General features: G+C 37.3%; 2 protein-coding genes and 1 long non-coding RNA gene across 8 annotated transcripts; 2 read left to right on the plus strand and 1 right to left on the minus strand.

The window, feature by feature from the left end:
• On the plus strand, positions 1-9,577 carry LOC136255369 (WSCD family member CG9164-like). The gene is made up of 3 exons (XM_066048120.1): positions 1-184; positions 2,695-3,551; positions 9,053-9,577. Exons 1-3 carry the CDS (start codon positions 165-167, stop codon positions 9,418-9,420), a joined length of 1,245 nt encoding a protein of 414 aa, XP_065904192.1. The 5' UTR covers positions 1-164; the 3' UTR covers positions 9,421-9,577.
• A 3,045-nt stretch (positions 9,578-12,622) lies between these two features.
• On the minus strand, positions 12,623-26,835 carry LOC136255365 (uncharacterized). Its single transcript, XM_066048116.1, has 5 exons — positions 26,553-26,835; positions 22,686-22,938; positions 20,169-20,361; positions 14,304-14,440; positions 12,623-13,376 (listed from the first exon to the last, which is right to left on the minus strand). The coding sequence occupies exons 1-5, from the start codon at positions 26,721-26,723 to the stop codon at positions 12,784-12,786; spliced, it is 1,347 nt and encodes a 448-aa protein (XP_065904188.1). The 5' UTR covers positions 26,724-26,835; the 3' UTR covers positions 12,623-12,783.
• On the plus strand, positions 15,014-17,928 carry LOC136255395 (uncharacterized). Of its 6 annotated transcripts, none has more exons than XR_010700873.1 (6): positions 15,014-17,050; positions 17,127-17,219; positions 17,276-17,473; positions 17,519-17,554; positions 17,611-17,653; positions 17,707-17,928. It is a non-coding gene; the product is annotated as an uncharacterized lncRNA (long non-coding RNA). The 6 variants fall into 6 exon arrangements; XR_010700871.1 differs by having other exon boundaries at positions 15,340-17,050; positions 17,276-17,390; positions 17,446-17,554; positions 17,608-17,653; XR_010700872.1 differs by having other exon boundaries at positions 15,340-17,050; positions 17,276-17,390; positions 17,446-17,554.
• Positions 26,836-27,729: the final 894 nt, after the last annotated feature.

A 27,729-nucleotide genomic window follows, 5' to 3' on the forward strand; every position in this document is an offset into this window, starting at 1 on the left:
CCAACCGGTTGTTATGCGCGTTGCTAATCCTTTGCAGCTTCGTAAGTATAGTATCTGTGGCTTAATAAAATAGACTACGCATATAGTCTATTTCCAATTGCCACGCGTTACAAGTTACTGACTGTCCAAAACTGAGGATTTAAGTGTGAAGCCGAACTTGGAAGATGTGCACACAGCGATCCCTGTAAGTGTCTGGGGTTAGCCGTATATCTATGGTGTCTCAATTTCGTTGTCTGACGTCACGTAATTGTTGTGCTGATACAGTATCAGCGTATTAAACTGGTATATGTAAACTGTCTTGTGGCCAGACAGTTTTCCCCCGATTGAGTAGAAAAAGGCTCTGGCCACGTGAGACTACAGCTATTATTATTATTAGTGATTTATTGTACAGAATTCAAAGTTGAGTGTAAAAGTACAAATTAATTATAAAGATTACGTAAACTGTTCTTGAATTGAGGCAAGGATTCTCATTGTAAGTTTTAGTACTGTAAGGGATGTGCCCCAGAATGAGTTGAACATTTTTGGATTTTTTTTCAAATATTTAGTCAGGGAGAGCAGCGTCAGCCAAGGAAGGCTGTTTTTCAAAGAACACAATAAAATACAAGGTACAGTACACATATACACACAAGAAAAATATAGAGTTTTAGCCCCATATTACCAAGTAGTGGTAGCTAATTTGTGTGCCATCTTCCCCCCTAATGTTGTTATTCCTATCACTCAGGTCCACATCAGTTTTTCAGTGGCTGAAAATTCAATTATAAATCATGTAAGTGCAATACCAACACAAAGGCACTGTAGGCATGTTTGCCCCTGACCCTTATAGAGCAATCATGTGCTCTAATAAAGCAGTCAAATGTACTGCTTTCCCACATCTGTTTTTGCTTCACCTAGGATTTTGAAGCAACTCATAATGATTCCCTTACAGGATTAGAGTCTTAGTCCATGGATAAATCCATGCCTGCAAATGTGTGCGAGTGCGTGTGTGTGCTGGAATATCAGTTGCATGTTGCAGCCACTACAACCAGTTAGCCATAAAGGATTGTAAATGTATTTGCTTTGCTAAATGACATTGAAATTCACCTATGTGCAAACTCCATCACTAGATTTGAGACATCAAGAAGCCTAGCTCTGCCAGAGTTGGTGTTAGTTGGACGCATGAATTCCAAAGTTGTGATTGCTGTCTCAAGTTTATTTGAGGGTGGAGTAAAGCCGATCAAACATTAACTCTTTTTGTAGAACTGTGTGTGGGCAAGATCAAAGGAAAAGGTGTACAGTGGAACTTCTCTTACCCAGGCAGTCTGGTGCATGCCACTATCCGTATCTCAGAAATGTCTGTAAACTAAGAATAACATGCCAAAGTAACTAACTTAAATACAAGTAATATTATTATTGCTATCTGTTGGTACTATGCAGTTTAGTGGGCAGAGGTGAAAGTCACTACAGAGCATTCATGGTCACTCTCCTGGCCTTTAAAAATCCATTATCACCTAGCAACCAAGTGGCAGTTATTATTAATAGAATAAACAAACAGGCAAACAGCAACCTTTAGGGTTCCCTCCTTGTGTTTTCATCTAATCCAAACTTCAATATGGTCAATACACTACAAGCCACATGACCAATTTGGGCTGTTCAGACAATGGAGGTGCCCAATAATAGAGGTCCGGATAAGAGAGGTTCCACTGTTGAGGTTCCACTGTACTTTAAATTTCATAAAGTACACTTTAGGGCAAACAGTGCTGTATAGCCCAAAGAGTGCTTTATTGTATGATTAAAGCACTCTTTGCGGTGCAATAAAGCACTCTTTGTGGACAACATGAGTGTTACCACTTATAGACATACCTAAATGTTTCAATGGTGGTGGAACAAGGTAACGTTGCTGTTACGTTAGTTAATGTAAATGGACAAGTCCTGGAGATGTCACGGAAATACTTCACCATGTGTCACAATAAAATCGATTGTGGGTTGTGACCAAAACCTGCCAAGATACATGATGAACGTCTACCGTGTCAAACTATGGTGAACTGTGCGTGAGTTACTTTGTTAAACTAGTTTGTGTGCATTTAGGCTGCTAATAATTCGTGCAGTGCATGTTAATTATGAGTCCTAGTGTATGGTGAAGTTACACAACTAGAAAGTTCCACATTTAAAGCATTGTCTTGCTCGTGCTATTATGGAAATAAAACATGAGGCGTGCGGCTGAGATGCTGATAAAGCATGAGGCAAACATATACGTACGTATGTGGTGAAGTCATGATTGCACAACTACATCTGATTGGTGACCACTACCGCATTATAGTAGCACCATACTTGAGAAACGCCCAATTCATTTGTCAGGTGGTACAGACCAGGGCAAGATTATCCCCGTAGTGAAAATTTTAATGTGCCCAGCTCTCAGTTTGAAATCTCTGGCCATAATGTAGTTGTTGGAACTTTCAGTGTTCATAATTTATATCCTTTTGTGTATATAGATTTGGTAGTGTATAATTTCATTTTGAAGTACAGCTTCATGCACTAACACTGAAATTGTTGACCATGACACCAATAATAATAATTGATGTGATGTTCTTAATGAGGCCATGAAGTACGTGTTAATTAGTTGACATGGCCACTACATTAAGGTGGTCACTGTGTAATTCCATGCTCAGTATATGTTTACCATATTCTTACTCTCATACATCTCTTTCATCCTGACAGGAAGAACAGGTACACATGGGTAACTGGAGCTGTTACCGTAGCAGCTTTGTACTATCTCTACTACATTAATGGTGAACTCAACAATGACAAATCCATAAACAATTCACAAGCAACTGCTTCACCAAAAGTCTTCTATAAACACAAGCCTGTTATTAGTGATGTTATCGCTGAGTCTGTGGCCCAAAAGACTTCTGTTGGTTTAGAAAAGACTACTCACCCCTCTGTACCGCCCACAGACAACCCTGCTAGATTCTCCAAGGTTTATGAGCAGTTTGGAGCTGCTGAGGAATCTGTATCTGATTCTGACATCAACTATTTGGTAAATCATTATCATCTGAGAGGATCTGTGTTTCTTGACAGAAGTTCAAAATTAGCATTTTTAAGGTGTAACCCTGATTACACCAGATATGGTCATCAAGGTGGTTTTGAGAAATTCTTAGATGTAACACCAACCAGTCATGGTAATTGTCGTAAATTTTCAGACATGCGTTTTATGAATAGCACAAAGGTGATAATGTTGGTCAGCTTCCCGGGATCAGGAAACACGTGGACTCGGATTGTACTGGAACAAGCTACTGGAATATTCACTGGGTCAATCTTTTGTGACAAAGGACTTAGATCAAGTGGATTTTATGGAGAACAAATTATAAGCTCTAATGTACTTGCAATCAAGACACACTATCCTCGGGCTGGAGACCCATCTAATGGCCATTTTCATCCAAAACATGTTGATGGGGTCATCTTTATTATGCGTAATCCACTGGATAGCATTGTTTCAGAGAGGAAACGACAGGTTACAGTGGCACAATCACGTGGCGAACAACAGCATATAATGGATGTAGACAAGAAACACTTTGGTATGTATGTATGTATGTATGTATGTATGTATGTATGTATGTATGTATGTATGTATGTATGTATGTATGTATGTATGTATGTATGTATGTATGTATGTATGTATGTATGTATGTATGTATGTATGTATGTATGTATGTATGTATGTATGTATGTATGTAAGTATCCATTCAAAACAGCCTAGCTGTATATATAAAATGGTGCGGCATTCAAAAAGCCTGGGTGAAAAAAGTTGTGAAATCAAAGGTGGCGGCTATGGAATGGTTGCAATGATGTTGATAATAATAATTTTTAATAATGGTCTTTGTGTATTAATAAAATTTATTACCACCAACATCACTGCAGCCATTTCATGGCTGCCACTTCTGATTTCACAACTTTTTTTTCATCCAGGCTTTTTGAAGGCCACACCCTTTTATACAGCTTGGCTATTTTGAGTGGATTTCACTTCTTTTTGTATTTTAACTATATATATTACCCAAAGCCAACCATAAACTGGCTTTGACACACAAATCATTGTTCTTATCTACAGATGCAATGAAGATGATATAAGACAAACTAGTGCCCTACCAATACCGATCCGATACCAAAGCCAATTTACACTAGTATAATTTTGTGCTTGCTTGTTCATGGCTGCATAATGTATGTATTGCCTGTATTGATTTGCAATAGTGTTTTATAACAAACTAAACCTTCAAAGTTAGTTATACTATTTGTCTGTTAAGATTTTGATGTTCTATAAATTTTCATGCAAAACATGATAAGTTGCAGTTGCTCAATGTTTACAAAGCAAATCCAGCATATTTAGCAATTTACAGCCTGTTGTCACAAATTTTATTAGCATAGCACTTATTATGATGATGACGAGTAGGTCTTAATAGTAGTGTACTACCCCACCAATCTGTACCAAAATGGCTATAATATTGGCTTTGATTCGATGGAATACTGCAGCTGAGTATTGTATTACAGGGTTTATTTGATTACTTTTGTAATGCTCTAATAGAGCACACATTTTTTTGAGGATTTCTAATAGAACACGCAGAATGTTATGAACTTTTACTATTGAGTAGATTTTAGCTAGAATTTTCATTTATAATGTAGAAATAAAGTGAGGTGATCAGCTGTGATAGCAGCAGCTCAGTGGTTAAGAATTTGGGTGTTCAGTATGGAAGTTCCTGGTTCAAATGCTGGTAAGTTTTTTTTCATGCACCTTTTGACTGTTCTATTAGAGTATTTCAACCCCAAGATTTACAATTGTTTGGTTTTTGCCTTGTAATGTTAATACAATTTCATTTAATCTACAAAAAGTTTGAGCTATGATGGTCAACCTGATTTTTAAGCTATTCCCATAAGTGGTTTTCCATGTAGGCGTGACAACAAGTCAGCCTTTTAGAACGCAAATAATTGTCCATAGCTCTATGACTATTAATCAGATTTGCACCAAACTTGGTACGCGATTGTGTCACAATACATTCTTAAATTAGTGATATCCAACCTCGTATTTTTAGTACAGGGCTGTATGGTCTTCTTTAACAACCAATACTTACTTTCAACAAGTTATCACTAAGCGAAATTTCGTTCCTGGATGCTTGCGCTTCTAAATAAAGTTTAATTCAACTTATTTCGTTTTGTAATTATGAAGTTATTGTATTTCAAAGTCAAAAATACATTAAAATTTAGGCTTCGGATAATTAGAGATAAAATGTAATACGGTTATGGCACTAGCTAGTTGTTTCAGTATGATGGTGTTTCCGCAACATTACAGCTGGGCCTTCATGGTTTTGTAGGTTTTCAATAGTGCTGATTTCAAATCTGACTAGCATACAAGCCACAAATGCAAGGTATGGTTAGTATAGCAGGCGTTTATAACCTATTTTACTGCCTGTATGCAATATAACGCTATATTTTCTCATGTACGCACTTCAGTCGAGTGTATTAATATATTTGTAACATAGTTGAGCTGAGCAATGTGCATACTAGCTCCGCAATCCAGTTTATGTGCTTTGTAGTGTCATTGAATGGATGGAATATTGGCATTGGACAGCTGTGTGATAAGATAGCGCTGTATGCTGAAATGATACAATAGATTTTAATGGAAATTATTGGTCTAAATGGGATTACTGAAGGCATTGCCCTAGAATTAAGCTAATGTTTCAGAAGCAGCAATTTTCCCTGTTGTAGGTTTGATACATGGTTGAAAGCACCATGTCCAACTTCTTACCTGTAGATATGTTAAGAATGGTTTTAATGGCTTATACAAACAATTTGAGTCATTATTTATAATGTAAAAATCACTAGCTAATTTTCCCTTCAGTGCCATTTTCCCTATGTAAAATGGGCCTAACTTTTATTGATATTGTAATAGCTGTAACTTTACTATACAATACAGTATTGATCTGAAATTTTCAGTAGAAGTTACATGTTAGTAGTGCTTTATAAGGGGTGTGTCATATGTGCTAATTGAGAGGTGTCGGTTTTTTGTAGGACATCACTACTTATTATTGTAGCAAAGCTCAAGAAAATCAAACTAGGCATTTACATTTTATAATGGTTTTTGTGAAGTTTGCGAAAAGAATAATCTAAGCCCCCTCGAGCCCCCTAAATGAAAGAAAGAAAGAAGGAAAAAAACAAAGCCAATTTGAAGGCTTATATTTCACAATTGCATTAGGCAATCTTGCTCAAATTTGGTATGTGGGGTGCTGAAGGTGGAGTATAAAAATGATTCCAAGTCAAGAAAGGAGTACGGAGTTACGTATCGCTTTTTGTTTCTTCCTGTAAATATACTCACGGGGTAGCACACTGGCTTTCTTGGCTGCGCAACTCACTACCATGTGTCTTGATATGTACATACTTATTTAATGGGCGTATTACAGTAGATCATGGTTAACTAGTTATAGTAGCTATAAACCAAAACTTAGTTCCCTTTAGTTGATGGTTAGTAAATTGCTGTTATTAATGTTGTCTGCGGGTGATTGTTTAGACAGTTCCTTGGTATCAGTCTTATCGGAAGTGATGCTGAGCTTTGACAAAGATTGTTATCATCAGCTTCCCTTATAAACTACAAATAATAACTCTGCACTGTGTGTGACCAGCCAAGACTTTTTGTAGGACAACAAATCTCCAGAAAAGTTCACACAGACTTACAGTGTACATAACTCCAAGTTTGTAATTTTGTTTGTTGAACTAGGTAGTGTCCATCACACTACAGATTACAGTGGGGGATTTGCTCATCATTATATTTTGCATTATTCTTTCATATGATTATATGTTGAGGTAATAGCTGAGAAAACAGTTAAAAGGAAGACAAAATAGGGTTAATTTTCCCAAGAATTCAGCTTATCAAACAGTATGGTAGTACTGTTGAAGTATGGATCCCCCCAAAAATGATGTGTGTCGCCTAAAATGCCACCTTTAAAATCATCCTAGAAACATCTTACATGACTAGGGACCCACTGATTATACTCGCATAATTATGAGCATAACAGGTGCCTGAAAGCATTGAGCATAATACTGGCAGAATGATTGCACAATACTATAAATTCTTGCTCCTCAAAATACATCTCACAGAAAAAGATCGATATACTCTAATAGAACAGTCAGTATTTCTAATAGAACAAACAAGTAGCTGATCCTTAATTCCATTAGAGTATGTTGATCTTTTCTGTGCAATGCATTTTGACAAGCAAGGATTTATAGTCTGTGCTTCAGCCACTTATTATTTACCCATAAAATGCAATTTATTAGCAAACCATGAGAATTGAGGTATAAATATTGAACATATCTTAGGTAAAAGAAAGTTTTGAACAGTGCAGCATAGCACAATAGGTAAATTATAAGCATAATCGGTGGGTCCTTATGTGTGACAAAAATCTCTTTTATGAAATAACATTGGTCCATCTAACATCAAATACAGCATTAAAACAAGAAAGCACAGGTGGTCGGATATAAAAATCACTGAAACTTGAATTTTTGCCTGCTTGCCTTGACCACAGTCACAAGGCTAACAAAGCAGTGCACGGCCACCATTTTATGCCACAATAACAAACTCACCAGTGGGATATGTCTTTTGTGGTTCTGATAACTGTGTGCCCTCTGCACCTTGTCTTTCCTTTTATCTTCAATCAGGCTGGTTGTCTTCTTCATGATTCACTGAAACCATATCGAGGTATTAATTTTTCCTATTAACACTTTCCTTGAGCAGTATATTTAGCTTATTCAAGCACTTTCACTTGGTGGATGTCTGTAACTTCACAATAGGCTCAATGGCAGGCTTATTAATATGATCATTGGTTGATTAATAACGATAGAGTACAGAGAGCACATCTTTTAACAATCTATCACAATGACACACCTCATTATTCTTGACCTAGCTGTGTTCATAATGCTAGCACAATGAAAACATGAAAATTAGTAGTGACACACACCCTGGTAGCTGACTTGAGGTACAAACAAAAAACCCAAACAAACTGGTATATTTTAAAATATGAAGTAGGGATCCAAGCAATAAAAAGTAGTGAAACAAGAAATGAATGATGGTATTACAGCAGAGCTCGGTGGGAAAATCCCTACTTTGGCATTGAACAAAATGATTGTATGATATGCCAATGTAGGGATTTTCCCACTGAGCTATGCTGTAATACCATCATTCATCTCTTGTTTCACTATTTTTTATCATTTGGAACCCTACTTCATGTTTTAAATTAATATACTAGCTATTTAAAAAAGGGTGTGTAGAGCAGACATGTATCATTTCAAGTTAGAGAAAAAGCTTCTCTTAGACTGTACAGTTTATGGCTTCCTCTTTGATTTGTCATTACTCTTGCACCAAATATGCCGGCGTAATTTCGAGCATAACGGGCTAGCAAAAGCATCAAGCATTATGCCACCATAATAGGACGATTTTAAACATTTAAACTTAAAATGCGTAATGTGCGTGCTGAATACACTACATTTTGAAGAAAATGTACAATTTTATTGTTTCTTGATAAATTATTCACGCTTTGCAGAAATAAGATCAATATACTCTAATAGAGCAGTCACTTACTCTAGTACAGCAGTCAGGAAAGGTTGATATACTTTAATAAAACAGCTACCAACTCAGCATAATTTTGATTTTTAAAGCATAATTTTGAGCATAATAGGCTGGTATTTTGAGCACTGCTCAAAGGCATAATAGCCTATTTTTCAAAGCATAGTTGGCTCAAGCCTACTAAAATGTCACACATTTGAATGAAAAGATATTTAGCAACCAAATTTCAAGATGTTGTGCAGGAGGTGTTTAGAATGTTTTTGAGGTATCAGCCCATTGTGAAGATATGCACTATAGTGAGTTTTAACTTGGAAGTTTTAAACAGTTATATCTTGTATTACCTGAACCTTTTACAAGATTGTGGTCCTAGCAGGCCTGGTTCCACACATTTGTATCTCTAAGGCTTTATTGCAATAAAATATATTTGGCGTGTCTGTTGTTGAGATGGTTGTTCATTGTTGATTCTCTCTATAGGAATTAACAATCAATGGAGGGAATTTGTACATGTTCTTATGAAGCAAACTTTTCCAGACCTGATAAGGTACTGGCTAGATAAGGTTGACATTCCAACGGTTGTTGTCAAGTATGAAGACATGTTAACTGACTTGGCTACTCAGGTTAAGAAGATGTTGGACTTCATACAAATTCCTTACACTAAAGAAGACATTGACTGTGTTACAAATGGTGAATTCAACAGCTTCCATCGAATACACAAATCTGATTTTGATCCGTACACTCCAGAGTTAAGAAAACTGGTTATAACTGGTTTGAAGAATGTTGAGTCAATTTTAAACAAACATGGTGTCAGCTATAAAGATGTTATTGACCAGAACAGTGATTGATTGAGTATGAACTTGAAAAGCAAGCAAGTTATGAGGTTTGAAAAAGTTCTCAAAAGCACACTCTTTCATTTATAGTGGTGTTATGATATTTATTGTTTGTCTATGTGTAATCATAGATACAAGAAAATGTACATTTTAAATTCTGATAATCATTGTGTAGCACCTCTTTTAAAGGACTCTCTGAGTCAAGATGCAATAAAAAAAGGACAAAGACTTTTGTCCCAACAGGTCTGGTCCCATTATCCAATACACTGTATTGCTTAGTTAAATCTGCTATTTATCATTAATTAATATACCCTATTGTGATGACAGTATACAATAGAGTCATTTTGTCGTTTGGATGAAATGATCAACCATAATATAGCTTGGTACACCTTATAAAGTGCACCATACCAAATGTCTGCAAAATCTGTGAATACCATATTTCTAGTTTGCAAAATATTACAATACTTCTATTAGCATAAAGAGAATAGAAATTAAAAACCTGTAAGATTAGGTGCAATATATGATGTGTGTGTAGTTAAAATGCATGGCCACTCCTTCCTACGAACAACCTCTGCACATTTAATAGTAAGTTACAAGTTATTGTAAAGAATAAAACTTATTTAAAATTGGAATATTATTCGAAAGAATCCAGGAACTCCAGAACAGTCTTATAGCAGAATTTGTACTGTACCTAAAAAAAGAATACTACACTAGTATTAGAGTCAATGCCAATCAAGTGTTTATTCTTATAGACTCTGGACCATGTGCATGTGTTGCAGTCGCAGTGCTTGTACTGTCTGGAGTACATCAACCACACCTTCCACCTTTAACCAATCTGGCAAGATGCTGATGACAATGTAGGTACCAGTGTGGCCGCTTCCTCCAGCAAACACAACAAATAATGTAAACAAACAAGGATGTGCATTATGTTTGACAACTATTGACATGCCATAGTATTTAGAAAACAGAGTGATCAACACTTTACCACTTGTTTCGTGAGTGTTGTTGCCACTTCTGTATTTGTCCAATGGGATCTGCACTGTTCTCTCACCCTCGGGCCATGTATGTACTATATAAACTGGAAGTGCCTAACTGTTAAGGAAGAGTTATCTAACCCAAAACAGCTAAGCTGTAAAAAATAGAGTGCGGCCCTCAAAAAGGCTATGGTGAAAAAAGATGTGAAATCCAAGGTGGCAGCCAAGAAATAGCTGTGATGGTAGGTTAATGGTAAAAATTTTAATAACGACAATTCAGGTGAATTTTGTGCCGCTTGGTCTTGGCACAAAATTCACCTGAATTGTCGTTATTAAAATTTTTACCATCCATTAACCTACCATCACAGCCATTTCTTGGCTGCCACCTTGAATTTCACATCTTTTTTCACCATAGCCTTTTTGAGGGCTGTACTCTTTTTTTACAGCTTGGCTGTTTTGGGTTAGATATATATACTTTACCTAGGTGAGTATATATATACTCACCTGTGGGTTTGGGGTGTATATGTCCTATATGCAACCAGTGGCGCCTTTGAAATTTCATGTGATCATGGTATATATATATATATGTGTGTGTGACTGGATCTACAAAAACCGGTCTTATTACCCAAGACAGAAAGTTTGATTTTTTCACACAAACACAAAGCTTAATAAATGCACTATCAAATTTCACTGTCACAGTCAACCAGAGGTGGTCTGCTTTTGTTGGCTGCTTTTTTAAAGCACAGTGGCGAGCCGTATGGGTGGCCTGGGGTCTTGATGGAGCCCTGACCAACCAGGAGATGGCTGTGTGTGGCTGTACAGCTCTGTGGTGTTGGACAATGATCTGTAAATTTCCTTTCATTTTAGCCAGTTCTGAGCCCTGAATGGCTCATAACTTGGTCTAATTCATCCCAACACGTTCCTTTTCAATTTTTGAACACCATCTTGCCTGCCTCCCACTCTGTTTGGAGCTCGCCTGATACAGTCAACCTCGGTTTAAAAACTATCTAAAATATGGCGGGAAACGTGGCTGTTGACTACGTCTTCAGTGGATGATCTGGAATGCAAGAAATTGTTGTAAAACGTGTGAAAATTTGGTATGCGTAGCTACCACCATTGGTCAGCTACAACACTCTGAATAGTTAAAACCGACGTTTTCGACACTCTGAAATGACCCAGAGACAGTCACACACAACTATAGATTTATAGCCAGGTACACCAGAACAGTCAACTTACCATTTCCAGCCATGAGACACACCAAGACTCCCTGTGCCACAGGCTATTTGTTTCCTCCCTGCAGGTCCCTAGAGGGATAGTTGAACAATGAAGAAGCACTGACAGCTACTTAAAACAGCCAGAGGAGGGAGTTCACAGCTTTGTATTATTAGTGTGATCATGTGATCTCACATGACACAGTTGTAATATATATTTTTACTTTGCCTAACACTTATGTACATATTAGGGTCAAGCACACAGTCATTGCAGTGTATCCTTAACTACCGTAAATCAGGAAAATTTCGGCGTAGAAAATTTTCGTCTTAAAATTTTGACGCTACATATTTTCGTTGCTAGCATAATCAATGAAAATTTTTTGACAAAATAACTAGCTATATGTTAATATTTGTATGCGCTAATTATCCTTATAATAGTTTAAAATAATTTGTCGTTTAAATTTTTGTCGATACAGCCAGCGACGAAAATTTTTTGACGAATTTTTCCTGATTTACGATAGCTGGTTGACTTAATAAACCTTTCACAGCAAAAATCATGTATGAATTCTGCCTATATACTTGTCAATATTGGAACTACTCAATAGTTCACTACAAATTCTGAGACAAAAGCAGACCACAAGTCCCAACACTTAATAGTATTTGGGTCATATATAAATGTGTGGTGACTAGCAGTTTTAATACTGGCATAAAGACAGAGTTGAAGAACAGTATAGGCAGCATTGGTCCATTGGTATACATGTTTTTGCTGTATTCAAAATAGCAAACTATAACTGGTTAATTCTGAGGTTTCCTATATCAGGAGCACCATAAACGCTGCAAAGCGCAATGCAGCGCTTAGTGCTTAATTTGTTCCATAGCTCAACTATCTGCTGTTTGCGCTGCTTACTTTTAATAGTTTTTTTTATTGTCTAATTCCTGTAAACTTTTTGGAGTATATATGGCTTTACTGGCATATAATATTATCGGAATTACCTGTGTATACTTTATATAACTAGTTAGTTAAGCCATCAGTACATACAACACTTCTGATAGATAAAATCGTAATAGCATGTGATACATACATAAATGCATTTGAAATATTATTGCATGCACATGGTACATGATTATAATGGTACATTTTTATACTATGCAGATACGTACTTGTGCAATACAAATGATTACAAACACAACAACTAATTTTTGTGTGTAATGATTTCATCATATACATGATCATCCTGAATTTGTTCATATGTAGTTCCAGGTAATAATTCAAGGTAGTCACTAATAGATTTGCTTGAGTACAATGACTGTACCACGTAGTCTTCTTCATCCAAATCACTTGTAGTATTTAAATAATCAAGTGAGCAATACTGTCTTAACAATTTTAACCCACTTCTTGAAGACTTTCTGGACTTCCATAAGCCATCAGGACAGCCTGAACGATAATCATCCAAAGTGCTGATACTTAAGGATCTTTTGATTACAGCATGACTGAAGCTTTCCCTGCTCATGCTTCTTTTGTCATGTGTTATTTCATTAGAAGAAGGTAGACACTGAAGTGAAAGAAAATATTTTTTATTTTGCAAACTAGTAGGTGAAGGTGTATCATTGTGTTGCACATCCAACTGATTATCACTGAGAGCTCCAGAACTAGAATTTATCATTATCACAGGTGGGATACAAAGAGGGGATGTTGAAGCATTGCAATTAAACTGTGAATCGTAACTGCAGTTACCATTAGATTTGGGGAAAGTATGAGTAGTGTATCGTTCACAATTCAGCTTCACTGTACATAACACAACCATAATGTTAGTACTGTTGTCAGAAATTATGGCATGCATGCATTTCATGTGGTGCTATACAACTGTACTTGTGTAATCACCATAATGGTATATGGCAGTGTAAATGCCTTGCTTAAATTAGTAACCAACTTGCTGCTGTACCGTATCCATGCACGGTACTGTATAAACCAACTTCTTGTTGTTGCTGTTTATTTTTTTTCATTTCTTCACTAATTAATGTATACAATAACTTAGTTATGGTAATCAGAAATATATCAGGGCAATTGAAAACAGTGAAATTGGAAACCAGAAATGTTACATGTCCGGAACTACAGTACACCACAAGAAGGTCTTTATAAAGAGGTAGTCTCTGCAAAACAGGTGGCCATTATAATGAATTGGTCTTATTAATGAGGTCATTAATATGAGCTATCTTTGGGACCTATAATTACAATGTGGATGTAAGGTGGTCTTTAAAAGGTGGCCAGTAAGTAAAGAGTTTACTCTAGATTAAGATTTGACCTTTTCCATTTCCGATCGTCTGGTATATCATACACAGGAAGAATTGCCTGGAAGAAAAAAAGGCATGGTACAAATAAACGTCCCTCCCAGTTACAGTGGAACCTCAGAAGTGTGAAAAGTCTGTATCTCTGTAACTGTATAAATAACCTTAAAATAGCATAAACTTTTTCAAATACCCTAATAGAACTGTCACTACTCTAATGGAGCAACCATTTCCATAGTTCAGTTAACCGAGAATCCGGATAAGTGGAGTCCTGAGGCTCCCTGACATGTGGATTTCAAAAAAATGGTGCATTAACTATATAGTTTTGCTATGACAGCCATAATTATATGTAACTATACATACAGAGTGAAACAACTAATTGTTTACTTAGAAAAACAGAGAAAATAATCATCATTGATATACTAACCATTTGTCAAATCTGTATATCTCTGTAAAGAAGAGCTTCTTTTATCAGCTATTCTTTGTCCAACTGTTTGTAGCCTCTTACAAAATGGCTTGATATTCTTTCCAGTAAAACAAAAGAATCCATCCATGCTTGACACCCTACATATATATATGCATACTTGATAACATATTATGTAGACCTTCACTTATATATTTGACTCCTGTTTATAGGTACAATCTCATGACAAACTGAATAACTACATACAAATATTTGTACCATGCTAGGGTTCAGTATTTTAAAAATATTCTCAAAACATAGTAGAGAGGTCAGTTGTTTATTTATTTACAAAAGTATATACCATAATAATTATATGCATGGTGTGGTGTGTCAGCTTTCTTAGCTACACAACAATCTATACTGTTGCCTTGGCCTTTGAAAATTTAAAGAAATTACAGACACAGCTATAGAATTACAAGGAGAAAACCAACATAGTGTAAAATTGTGAGAAAACTGGTCTTATCGCCCATGTCAGCAGATTCGATTTTTTACCCAGGACACAAAGCTACGTGAATAAAATATCTAACTCCACAATCAAAATCAGCCAGAGTTGAGTGGTCTGGTTTTGCTGGTTGCTTTTCCCAAGCCCAGTGGCGATCCGTACGTGCGGTGTGAGGCCCTAATGGAGCTCTGGTCAGCCTGGCATGTGCACAGCACAACTGGAAGCATATACGGATATATACAAAACAGTCATTTTCAGACATATACGGAGAATATACAGACAAATACAGAGACGGAGCAAGATGGCAGGCCGTATACAGGTGTATAGCTTGCCAATGAACGACGTTACATATACGTGAACGCCTTCTTCTGTTCACATAATTGTGGTCAAGACTGACTGCATTGTGTGAAACGTCGTCAGGGGCGAATCGCTATTGTGACAAAGAACCAGCCTCAGCTACTGATTGACTGACACTCGAGAGGCAGTATGGTGCAGCCGAAGCACAGATGGTAGAAGTGACTGATGTTTCGAGTGAGTACTAGTTTGTATGTACAATATAACAGCAGTTAGCAGCCGTCCTTGTTAAGCTACCAGCGGCCCAACGAGAAGGAAGAACTGCCGGGTTTTGCCCACTCTTGGGTAACTCAGGCGCCCTTGTTCGCTTGTCCCTTTTATTCTTTTAGTCAATGGGTCGGGAAAAGAGAATGAACAACGGATGAAAAATCATGCGGTTAGCTACACTCAGGAAGAAAAGAAAGTCTTTGGGTAACATGCTGCCACAAACAGTGTCATGTAGCTACAGTCTCGGTGGACATGGAACAGACTTAAATGCTACAGATCATATATTAGTTATAGTTATTTTCAGTTTGTATGAATTTGGTTAGACAATATGAATTCCTAGCCACCCTTTACAAATTTTAGCCAGAGAGATTCTTTGTGATGTACGAAATATCAGCATCATGTTATTAGTAAATTTGATTCAAGGTGCAAACGTTAGCAGATTCTTGATGGTAGATATTTAGTAGTGGCCCAACACCGCTTCACATAGTAAAACATCTGTTTTTTTGCTGACCCAATGACAAAACAGTGCTCTGGCTGTAGACTAGTTGTTCACTGCCAATCCATATATGGCAGCATACTTCATCTGTTGTCTGAAGAGAAAGTGACATGGCCACAACAGACTAGTAGAGTCAATCCAATGGTCCCAGCATAGAATCTGGGCTGGCTTGATTTCTGTTGTCCTGGAACAGAAGTGTAAAACTCCGAGTGGGTCAATGAGGTGAATCCATGGCAGAATTAAATTTTGTTGAGTCAGTCTGGCAATGCTCACCCCTTCAAAAAGAACAACAGAAGCTTGCACACATGCAGTAGTACGCACGGGATTGCTTGAGTGTGGGATTGTAAGGGGTCATTCTTTACATGTACTCATAAAACTGTTGACACGCTTTACTTACCAGTTCTACTCGTCTGGTCTCTTGCGTGGGCATTCTGTGGGTTGCTTTGCATCTATGGGAGCTGGTGCAATGTATTAAGAGACCCATCTGTATCAGATGAGTCCCATACAAATATTAATTATTGTGATATTCCTGTAGTGTGCTTTATTTTAAATCTCTGTACCATGTTATTATAAAGTGCCCAGCTAGTTATGAATATAATAACTATGGTTACAGACAAAAGTGTAACTGTTGCATCTTTGTCTCATCTCTCTTGGGTGTGATGCATGTGACTGGCCTAGCCCAAGCCCAAGACAACATGTGGCCATATATACCCCTTAGCTTTGTGTGCTAATAGTATTGGCAAGAATAAATAATAATTTACTGTAGGTATTGGTATGAATTTTACTTGTGTATACCATGTGTCCTGTGTACAATATCCTCTACTTATATAGCTGCGTGTGGGTCTCAAGAATGCCAAATGATGACACAGGCAATTTTAATTCTTTGGTGAGCTGTGAAGTCAGATGACCAACATGAAATTGCAGTAAGGGAAAGTCCATGCAGTGAGCCATTACCAATTAGTGTTATTATCACAATTTTTTTAATTTACAACAACTTCATAAATATTATAGCTTTTTTGACTGTTATATTCAATTACTTGCTAACGAATTTACTCAAGATGAGAAAGAAAGCTGATGACTATTTTCTTAAGTTGTAATTTTGTCTTATATCTCTAATTCTGTTCACAGAGCAGCACATCGACACTATGACACTAGCGTTTACAGTGTCAACCATGAAGGAGTGAATGAATCGCACAAACAGTTAAAAAAGAGGTGCACATAAACTACAGATAGTCAGATACTGTAATATGCAAGCTGTATTATGTTGACTGCATATGTCCTTTCATAGAAGAATTACATGCAGGACATGGACCTAAGAGAAGAGGGACGATGAAAGTAATCAGGTGTTACACGTCCTACTAACCACTGTGGAGATCTGACAGTATGTGTATATGTGTACCCTATAATAATTGGTGACTGTGCACTTATGCAATATAGATTTTGGACTACCTACATTTTTGAAATGCTGGAACATTGAATAAAGCATTGAAGGAAAGTGGATATTGTCTACTCCTTTGTAAACTCTGTATGATGTACCTGCTTGGGTGATTCAGTAAGTTATTTGTGCTGCATTGACCCTGTGTTTCTAGCAATCTTGAATCTTCAAGGTGCACAAGTGCTGAATATCACAGCATGGTACGTGGCATGCAAGATGCGGGTCACATGTATGTTTTTATATAGAGCACTCCAAGAGCAGTTAGTTTGAGAGATACCAATGTGAGTAGAGTTATACTGTATGGTTTTGCTAATTTTTATCTCATGTACTACAGCAGTCCCACAAGTTCAGTGCACCTACTCACGTTGAAACTGGCATTGGTAAGTATATTTACAACATGCGAAGTATGAACATTAATGTTAACTATTTGCAGATGAAGAAATGATGTGATTGTTCTCAGCCGTATGAAGAAAGCAAGAATTGGGTAGTGTTGTGGGTCCTTGCTACACAGCTCAGTGATGATCAGGCAGAACAGTTATAACTGAAAACTCATTGACTATGAGGTTGTTTTACCTTTTTTTTTGTTTCAGTTTCATTATTGTACAACTGTACTTTGTTTTGGCTCACGTGAAATAGCAACAATAAATCAAAAGCGACGTCATTAATTAAAAGGGTATTTCGGAGGGGATATGGGCCGTATGAGGGCAAGGCGTGGGCCTAGCAGAAGCGTATACAGCCATATAGAGGATAGTATGCAGCCGTATTGAGGTATGTGTGACTCTGTGTGGATCTATAATACGATTATACTCGTGACATATACAGAGGTGCCGTCTAAGTTAAGAGTACAGGTTCGGGACAGACTGATCTATACGTTTGGGTTGACGCTACACGTATGTAATCAGTCTTTGTTTATATACGTGCTGTAGACGCTGCTATACCGATCAGTCTATGCCTCTCGTTGCGCTGTGGTGGCTGTACAGCTCTGTTGTGTTGAATAAGTACCTCTGCTGTGAATTTCCTTTTGTTTTAGCCAATTTTGAGACCTCAATGGCCCGAAACTTGGCCTAATTCATCCCTACGCCTTCCTTTTCAATTTTTTAACACTATCTTGCCAGCCTTCCAGGCCCCCCACCTCCCACCCATTTTGCAGCTCGCCTGATACAGTCAACCTTGGTTTTAAAACTATCTGGGAAACTTAGTTGTTGGCTGCTTGCACAGTGGATGCTGTGGAAGGTAAGGAATTGGTGTAAAACATGTGAAAATTTGATGCACATAGCTTCAACCATTGGCGAGCTACAACACACTAAATACTTAAAACTGGAGTTTCTCAATACTTTTAAATAGGCGATAAGCCTGGTTTTCCCAGGCTGGGTCACAATTGTGGGAGGGGATTAAAATATTCTAATAGAACAGTCACAGAGTAGCAAAATATAACGCACAAAAATGTCAGAAAAATTGCTACGATGCATGTTGCAAATACAAAATGATACCCATGCTAAAACAATCAAGATGTGAAAAAGTACAGCTTTCAAGGTTTTAAATCAAAGGTTGTGGGCAAGAAACGTGTTGGAATGATGTTGTAGTAAATAAAATGATAGCAATTCTCTAACTGATAACCATCATTGCAGCCATTTCACAATGCACCTTTGACTTCACACCCTGCATAGTCGTTACACAGTAGCTACTGTATGAAGGCCACAATTTGTTAACTTACTTTAGGATGGATGTTAACTATACATACACAAACAGTGCATCATGTGACCATAAAAAATAAATGTCTACATAACGAATTATTGTACCAAGATAAGATTGTGTAAAACTGTAGTTAGCATATGTTATAAGACAAGTACACAAAGAAATTTGGAATTTTCAACTAGAGTAGGAACCATAGCACATTGATAAAAGTACTAAAACAAGTGCACGATATTAAATCACAGTAAAACAATAAGAAGTGTTATATCCCTACTGTGCTCAAGATACCAAAATTTAAAAGCACAGTAGGGATATAACATTTCTTATTGTTTTACTGTGATATACCATCGTGTTAAATTGTGCACTTCTCCAGTTTGTCTCGGTACTTTTTATTCATGTGCTATGATCCCTACTAGTTAAAATTTTTGTGTACTTGTTTGTTAACTTTTTTGCAAAATAAAATTATTGACTGGCGAACCCACACATACCACATCAAAAGAAAGAAATATTGCTGCACACCCCAGCTATCAATTATCATCCAAAAAGTGAAGTATCCATTACGCGTTATTGTCGGCTATGTTCAACCTGTTACACAGCATTACAAATCAGGAACTGTTCAAAAAGCACCCCTGCAATCTATGAAAAATACGGATGATTTATATTATGAAGGAAAGCTACCACGTGTTACCACAAAATCAACACCTTTCGCTGTCAGCAAAGATGAATGGAACACAAAGGAGGACACTGGTAAGCCCATGAAGAATGCATTGTACATACTGTGGTATGCCAAAAGGCATGTGTCCAGCTGAAGTGACATCGAACAGTGAAAAAATCAAGCCTGTAGCCTTACCCATTATTGAGTTACACTTGTCTGAAGGCATCAGTCAGTCGGTCAGTCAGTCAGTCGGTCGGTCAGTCAGTCAGTCAGTTACTCAGTCAGTCACTAAAAAATTCTGTTTAACATTTTTTAAAAATCATAGCAACTTGTTGAAAGCATTTTGGGTCAATCTGAAGGTTTGTTTGAACTTATTTTTACCTAACCAATACTGCTGAGGCTGGTTTTGGGTGATGTTTTATGCCTGAACCTCTGTGATTCCTACAGTACTATTGCACTATATGATATGCTTTCACACACACGTGCATGCGCGTGCGCGTATGCACACACACACACACACACACACGCACACACACACACACATGTACCTTCCAACTTCAATACGAATTGCAGATGCTTTTTCAAAGCAGTAGCCATGAATGTGTGAAATGTCCCATTTCCATGCTGTTTTCTTAGTAATAGCATCATAGACAACAAGATTTCCAAGCATAAATCGTAATTGGTAGTAGCCCAATTTGACTGATTGGTGGGAACACTTGTATAGCAATACAGTGAAAACGTCTGAGGTTGAAATTATATAAATGCATGTCAAAAGTCTATTATATAATAACTCCAACAGTGCAATATATAATTACATGGAAGAAATGCAAGTGAATGATATAGGTACGGCTAAGCACTTAGTATTAGTATTGTCACTAGAAATATCTCCACTACATTGTAATGACAAAACTCTAAAACTTGAAATGGAGTAATGCTTAAATTAGCTATGTAAAGTCTAAAGCAGCCATATCATATTAATTTTCTGTATGTGGTACAGAAGAAAGTCTGATTTGATGTTTCCTACATCTGATATGCTGTTAACATTATTAGTTTTAGTCATAATTATACGTATATCACATGTGAATTAAAGAATTATCATAGGAATGATCACATTTTTTTATATGCTTTTTTATAGTAATAACACGATAACGAGGGATAGACTATAAAATATACGCACGACTCACGAGAGTGCGCAGCGATCAAGTGAGAGCGCATATATTTAGTCATATCCCGAGTAATCGTGTATAATCTACACCCCAGTAGATGAAACAATTGTAGATAGCAATTTATAGTGAAACAGTACCTCTTGGAGATCGAATCAGTAGAAATTCTTGATGGATCAGATGTTTTAGATTCTTAGCAGTGTCACACCCACCTAGTCACGATTATTGAGTTATCCACGAAGGAGACAAGAGTGGGTAGGTAAAAACAGTGGACCCGGGGACCCACGGAAATCCAACTCTTCTTAGAACTTTTTACACTTCACAGCATACTATACTTGTACCAGGTACCTCTGCAAGCAGTCTTGCATGGCCAATCCACTTTTCCCCCCCTCGCGGCATCTTGCACGATGTTTATACCAATTAGAAATTACTGAAAAAGTGTCTGAAGCTGACTGCATTAATTACAGGTAACTCACTATTGTCCGTATTTGTTTGCAAAATGTTTCTAAACTTTAGTAGCTAGGTGACATAATAGACTAGCATGCCATTGTGCAGCAGGTGAACAATTACCAGCTAAGCCTAACTAAGCAAGTTCCAGCAGCTCTTCATATGTCATGGTGCATTTGCACAATGTTCCTAAACTACTCTAGTAGTTAGGCGGCATAATAAATTAGTACGTATGCTTACTGTGCAGCAGGCAGTGGTCTATAAATGCAGTCAGCTTCAGTCACTTTTTAGAGGCGCTTATAATTTCTAATTGGTGTAGACATCGTGCGAGATGCCGCAAGGGGGAAAAGTGGATTGGCCATGCAAGACTACTTGCAGAGGTACCCTGCAAGTATAGAATACTGTGAAGTGTATAAAATTCCAAGAAGAGTTGGATTCCCGCTGGTCCCCGGGTCCTTGGTCCCCGGGTCCACTGTTTTTACCTACCTGACAAGAGTTTATCGAAAATCATTCCAGTAGCTGAGGTGAATAATTGTTGGTTGACTTAGGCGCTTGTTATTAGAAACTTGTTTACCATTTAGATAAGGAATTCGCGCAATGTGTAAAGTTACACCATATAGCTATGGTAAGCGTAGCCACAAAGCGTGGTATATACCATGCACAGCGTGGTGCTTTGATCTCAACCACAGGTGTGGTATTTACTGACATATAGTCCATCCTACTCATGCACTCAAGTCTGTCATTATATGATACTATAGATGGATACTTGTCCAGCGTATGTTTGTACTGCTAACTTATATAGCTATTAGAGAGGGATATCAAAAGGTTGCATATAATGGAATGTACCATTATATTATGAGGCATTTCCTTAATGCCTTCTATTCTAGTCTAGAGTAGGCTACAAAAAGTAAGGAAACAAGCTCAAAAATGTTACAGCTGACCACACAACAAAAAGTAAGGAGACAAGATTGGTTGGCTCCTTGCTAAAATGAGACACATATTAATCCCTAATTTTGGCTAATTTGATAGTCTCATTTCAAGATGTTAGCCAAAAGTAAAATGTGTCTCATTTTTGCAAGTAGCCATCTAATCTTGTTTCCTTACTTACGTTTTGTTGTGTGGATCATTTCTCATTTCAGCTGTAACAGTTTTGAGCTTGTTTCCTTACTTTTTTGTATCATGTGTATTATATTGATCTCTATTTCCTTTCAAATTTTTAAAATTTTAAAATAGCTAGTATAATGGAATGTACCATTATACAATGAGGCATTTCCTTAATGTCTTCTATGCTAGTCTAGAGCAGGCTGCATTGAAGAAAATAAAACAAAATTCTAACAACTAAAGGTATTTAACAGAAACTTGTCCAATAATCAACTTTCCACTCTTGGAAATACATGTATCATCATGAATGCATGCATGAATGAAATACTAGATGTGTGCAAACTATAACAGTACCTGTTAAATACATAATCTCAGAAAACCACAATTCTCTTCTAGATTTAGACTCAAATGATAAAAGCAAGTAACATGATGAAAACGCAATTGCCAGCACATTGTTCTTGAAAAATCTTGACACATTCCTGATAAATATAATACCGTCAAGGTGAATCATTTCACGTGTGCTAGAAGATAGATCAGTTCCTCTGGGAAACAGGCAGATTGTAGGCATTTCATGTTGAAATAAGTAAGCATCCTTCTTCATCCATTTCTGCAACAAAAAATGTACTGGAGTCAGACAGAGCTATACAATATATACATATAACATATGTAGTAAGCTACCCATGAAAGCCATCATAACCTTAAATGAACATTATTAAAAAATATGAAATAATATGGAAATAGCAATCCTTTCTCACTATCACAGTATAGGCAATGCATAGTCTCCAGGTTTTCTCTTAGTGGTGTCCATTCTACCCAACCATTGAACCACAGCCTGTTGCATCCTAGCCAATTTTATTGGTAGGGAGATGAGCCTCCATCCTGAATGTAACCAAGGTTATCCATCCTAAAGTGGTCTGGTGGGTGGGCCTGCTACTTTTTCCAGTGCCAGTGAGATTCCAAGTACATTGCATGCATTGACAATATGCAAAGAGAATATGAATTCCAAGCCTTATGATTACTTATGAACTTGTAGTGCTATATATGGTGGTTACCACTTAGAGGTGCTATTTTTGACTGAAATTTAATTAACACTTTAGGTGCTACATTAGTCTTAACAGTGTAGGGCTATGATGCATGACCATAGATATACTAATCTTCTGGGGTTAGTATATCTATGGCGGGTTAGTATGTCTATGGCATGACCAACCTCGTCTGCTGCTAAAATAATGTAGTTTGGTAAGACATATACCTATCAGAAGGATCAAGGATGGAACCTATGGTATTAGTCTGGCTGTGGGTATTGTCTGTATAAATATTATATAGCACTTGAATGGTAAGAAGCCACAGTCAATATGGACCTTTATCAATTTTGCAATCTGATTGGTACCGCATCTATTTTTGTAGTTTGCACATTGTCAGCAATGCTGTGTTTACAATTACCTGCGCCTCGGTAATTACTGATGTCACCTCAGGTTATTAAATCTTCGAGGATGCTTATTACGTGTGCCTAACAATTATTAAGACATAAAGTCAAGAATCATTAATGTTGATTTTGTAACTATGCAACTCCTAAATCATGCACAATAATATTCATGAGAAATCCATTATCAAATTCAATTATGCATGCAATAGCTCCATTTTCATTTGTGACATGACCATGGACTTTAGGTCTTGGCATGATAAGATAGTATATCCTTTTGTACAACCCTGCAGCTGTCATTTCAACTTTTAAGTACTGTCTGATTGATTGATACTTTATTACATTATGAGTACACCTTAGCTATATTTTTGGACCTACTTGACATGAGGTGGTTTTATTTTAGAGGCGGTCTTGTTGTAGAGGTGGTCTTTGTTAAGAGGTACCTGTTAATATGAAGTTTTGACCAATTTTAGTTTTTCAGTTTCAGTTTTTCCGTTTCAGTTTTTCAGTTTCAGTTTTCAGTTTCAGTTTTCAATTTCCACTGTTTCCAATGTCCCGTTTACAATAACTATAGCTAACTACAGTCATACTTCCCCTCATAACACCAGTAGTACACTCTTCTTGGTAACAGATTTTAATCATATTCATAAGTGAGGTCATGAAGTGTAGCAGGATACAGTGATTGTGAATCTAATCATATCAGACCAACAGACTATGGTTTACAGTTATGACAGTATATCCTGTATATTGCTATTGGACATCTGGTTTGACCAGTGGTGCTGTGAATACATTTGTGGTAAACTCAAAGAAGCCAGATCATGGTTTTCATGATCTAATTTGATTCTGTTCAGCTGTAAGAAATGGTTTTTGACTTGAAAACTATGGTTGCTATGAGACACTATTCTAACAACCTATAAGGGTGTCCATGAGCCGACATTCCTACAACAAGTACTGTAGATACCAAACTAGTCTCATGCCAAGGACTTGTCTATAGTCTTGCCAACTAGCCTCTATTTACAAGTTCTTGGGAAGGAAGACATTGTGGTAACATGTCCAATAGTTAGTTGGCTTACCTCAAGTTGTACAAGCTCAACCTCAAACCTCACAAGCTCAACCTCAAACCTCACAAGCTCAACCTCAAACCTCACAAGCTCAACACACACTGTACACAGCCATCCTCAGCTGAGGTTAGCCAGAACTCCTTCATGGGTTGGAAAAATGTGTAATTTCTAGTGAAGTGTACTGCAATGGACCAGTTTTCCCAGACCCATGCAGTCACAAATATTCTCCAAGAAGAGCTGATCATGGCTGCTGCATCTATTTACTGTCACTTCTAAAATAATAAATCCATATCTCTGGCTTTCCTTGTATAGTACAGGCTTAGCCAGATCATGTCTTGCAAGAGTGTGAGGTCATGTGCATGTCAGTGTGATATCAAATTCACATTCAACTATCCCTGCAGCAACTTAAGAGATGAATTAAGGTAGCTATGACTTTTATGCAGTTTACTATGAATGTGGCTAAATAAGCTGCCAATCTTCTTGTAATGGAATAATGCAAAATGGACTGCCCGCCTGCATGAATGTACTTTAGCCTCGACTGTAGCTACCGGAGGACGGGAAACAGAAAATATACAGTCGATTGCAAAATTGTTGAAATTTCTCTTCCTATGCCGTAAACATTTTGTGAGCTGGAAAACTATTTGTAGTGACGCCGGATCAGCCGGATTGGGAGAAAAGATTAGAGTGGTTCAATTGCTGTTGAATCTGTGGCAAGGACAATAAAATTTACTCACAAGAAGCCTTACGGAAACACTCATTTGATTTGATTTATATATTTAACCTCCAAGCAATCGGCTACAGCCGTTCTTCCTTGCTCGGAGAGACACATTACAATACATAGATGATACACACTAAACTAAACAAAACAAGGTATGACCGATACAAAGATAACCAAGGTGAACAACTTACAACACACACACACACACACACACACACACACACACACACACACACACACACACACACACACACACACACACACACACACACACACACACACACAAACACACACACAAAAACATGCATATAGTTACAATCATATTAATGTTATCAAAGGAGTGAGTCACAGTGCCGCTTAAGGACATCCACATACTCATAAAATGGAGAATTAATACAGTTAGTTACAGATGATGGTAATGCATTCCACCATTGAATGGTTTTATAACAAAAAAAAAACGTTGAGTAAAGCATAAGCGGAACATAGGTATGTTCGCAAAATATACTGGTGTCCTTGTACCATAAGAAGTAGTTCCACTGAAAACAATTGGTGGTTCAAGTGGGATACATTTTAACTTGGTGGTACTGGTGGTACATTAAACACAGTGATTTAAACTGAATAAAATAAGGCAGTGGCAACCATTGCAATCTATGATAAAATTCAGACACATGATCATATTTCCTTAGGTCATAACACAACCTTACTACACGGTTCTGCACCCTCTGAAGTCTTTGCAGTAGAGTGCTACCCAGTGATGGTCCCCAAACTGTTACACAGTAAGACAAATGAGGCAATACCAGGGATTCAAATAACATCTTCATCAAACTATTGCCAATAACATGGAGCCTTACGGAAACACTCACGGTACAGCATACTTTTTTTCAAGAATTCTACAAACGACTGTATTATTTTGGTTCAAACAATGACAATTTCGGAGTTTGTTTAATAATAATATTAAAAATCAGAGGTACCGAGTGCCATTTAATTTGTTTACAACACTGTAGCTATAGCTATAATGATACCTTTGGTCCTTGTTTGACTTTCTGGGTTGGTCTTGTTCCTCGCATTTGGGTTTTTTCGTCCACATCGCTGCAATATATCCTTAAAATTTTGACTTTATCCTTTAGTTTCCATGGTTCTTCATCGTGGCAGCATTTAAGATTAGCTTGGCTTTGTTGCTGACGGCTAGCCATCACACCGTGACAGTTAATGGAGGGGCACGATCTGACCAGATGCTATATTGTCCGAGTAATCCTAGGGGAAGAACCTCAGTTTACGTGCATTTAATAACCGAGTAGGCCGGCACTGATTCTACTGAGTAGCGCCCGCCCTTTCCCAAAACGGAAATTGATAGTAAATGCGGGCGCCGCTAAACAAGAGCAAGGCAGATACACTTGGCGTCATGACTCTGTTCTGCAGGTTCTTGTTCACAACTTTAAGAAAGATTTACCACCATGTTATAAGATTTATGCAGATCTTCCTGGCCACCAGGCAAGTGTTAGTCCCCCAAGTACCATTCCACCTCATATTACATCTACCTTAAGCAGACCTGATCTTGTGGTAGTTTCCACAGATCCCATCACACTATTAGAACTCTCTGTAGTTACTAATACTGAACATCACCTTTTAGCTGCAAGGAACCGTAAAGAAGATCGCTATGGTTCATTACTGACTGACCTTCAACAGGCTGGATTTTCAGTTAATCTTGTGACAATTGAGGTTGACTGTTTGGGCCATTTCATGCCACAGACTGTCTCTAAACTAAGCGATGTATACCATCTACCGAAGAATACTATTCGTTGTATTCTTCAGCAAGCAGCTCGTGTTGCAATCTCCTGTTCATATAGGATCCGGCTTTAATTCCCGTGCTTCCACTACTTGGGATGTAGTTGATCTGTTTACCTGTTGAGAAGCCATGTATAATTGTTTAGTTTAGTATGTAGTTTTTTTTTTTTTTGGTGTTGCCAGGGCTCCATACTTTTTAGTAATAACTTGGTAACCCTGAGACTGGACTCCTGACCCCTTGTAATTATTTGTTCATGTAATTGTCAATTATTATGACGTTTAAAAAAAAAAATGTGTAGATCTGTTGTGCAACACTATTTACATTAAGTAATACCTATCTAAAAAAAACAGCCAAGCTGTAAAAAAAGAGTTCGGCCCCCAAAAAGGCCAAGGTGAAAAAGATGTGAAATCCAA

This window comes from Dysidea avara, chromosome 5, assembly GCF_963678975.1.
Source record: "Dysidea avara chromosome 5, odDysAvar1.4, whole genome shotgun sequence".
NCBI lineage: Eukaryota > Metazoa > Porifera > Demospongiae > Dictyoceratida > Dysideidae > Dysidea > Dysidea avara.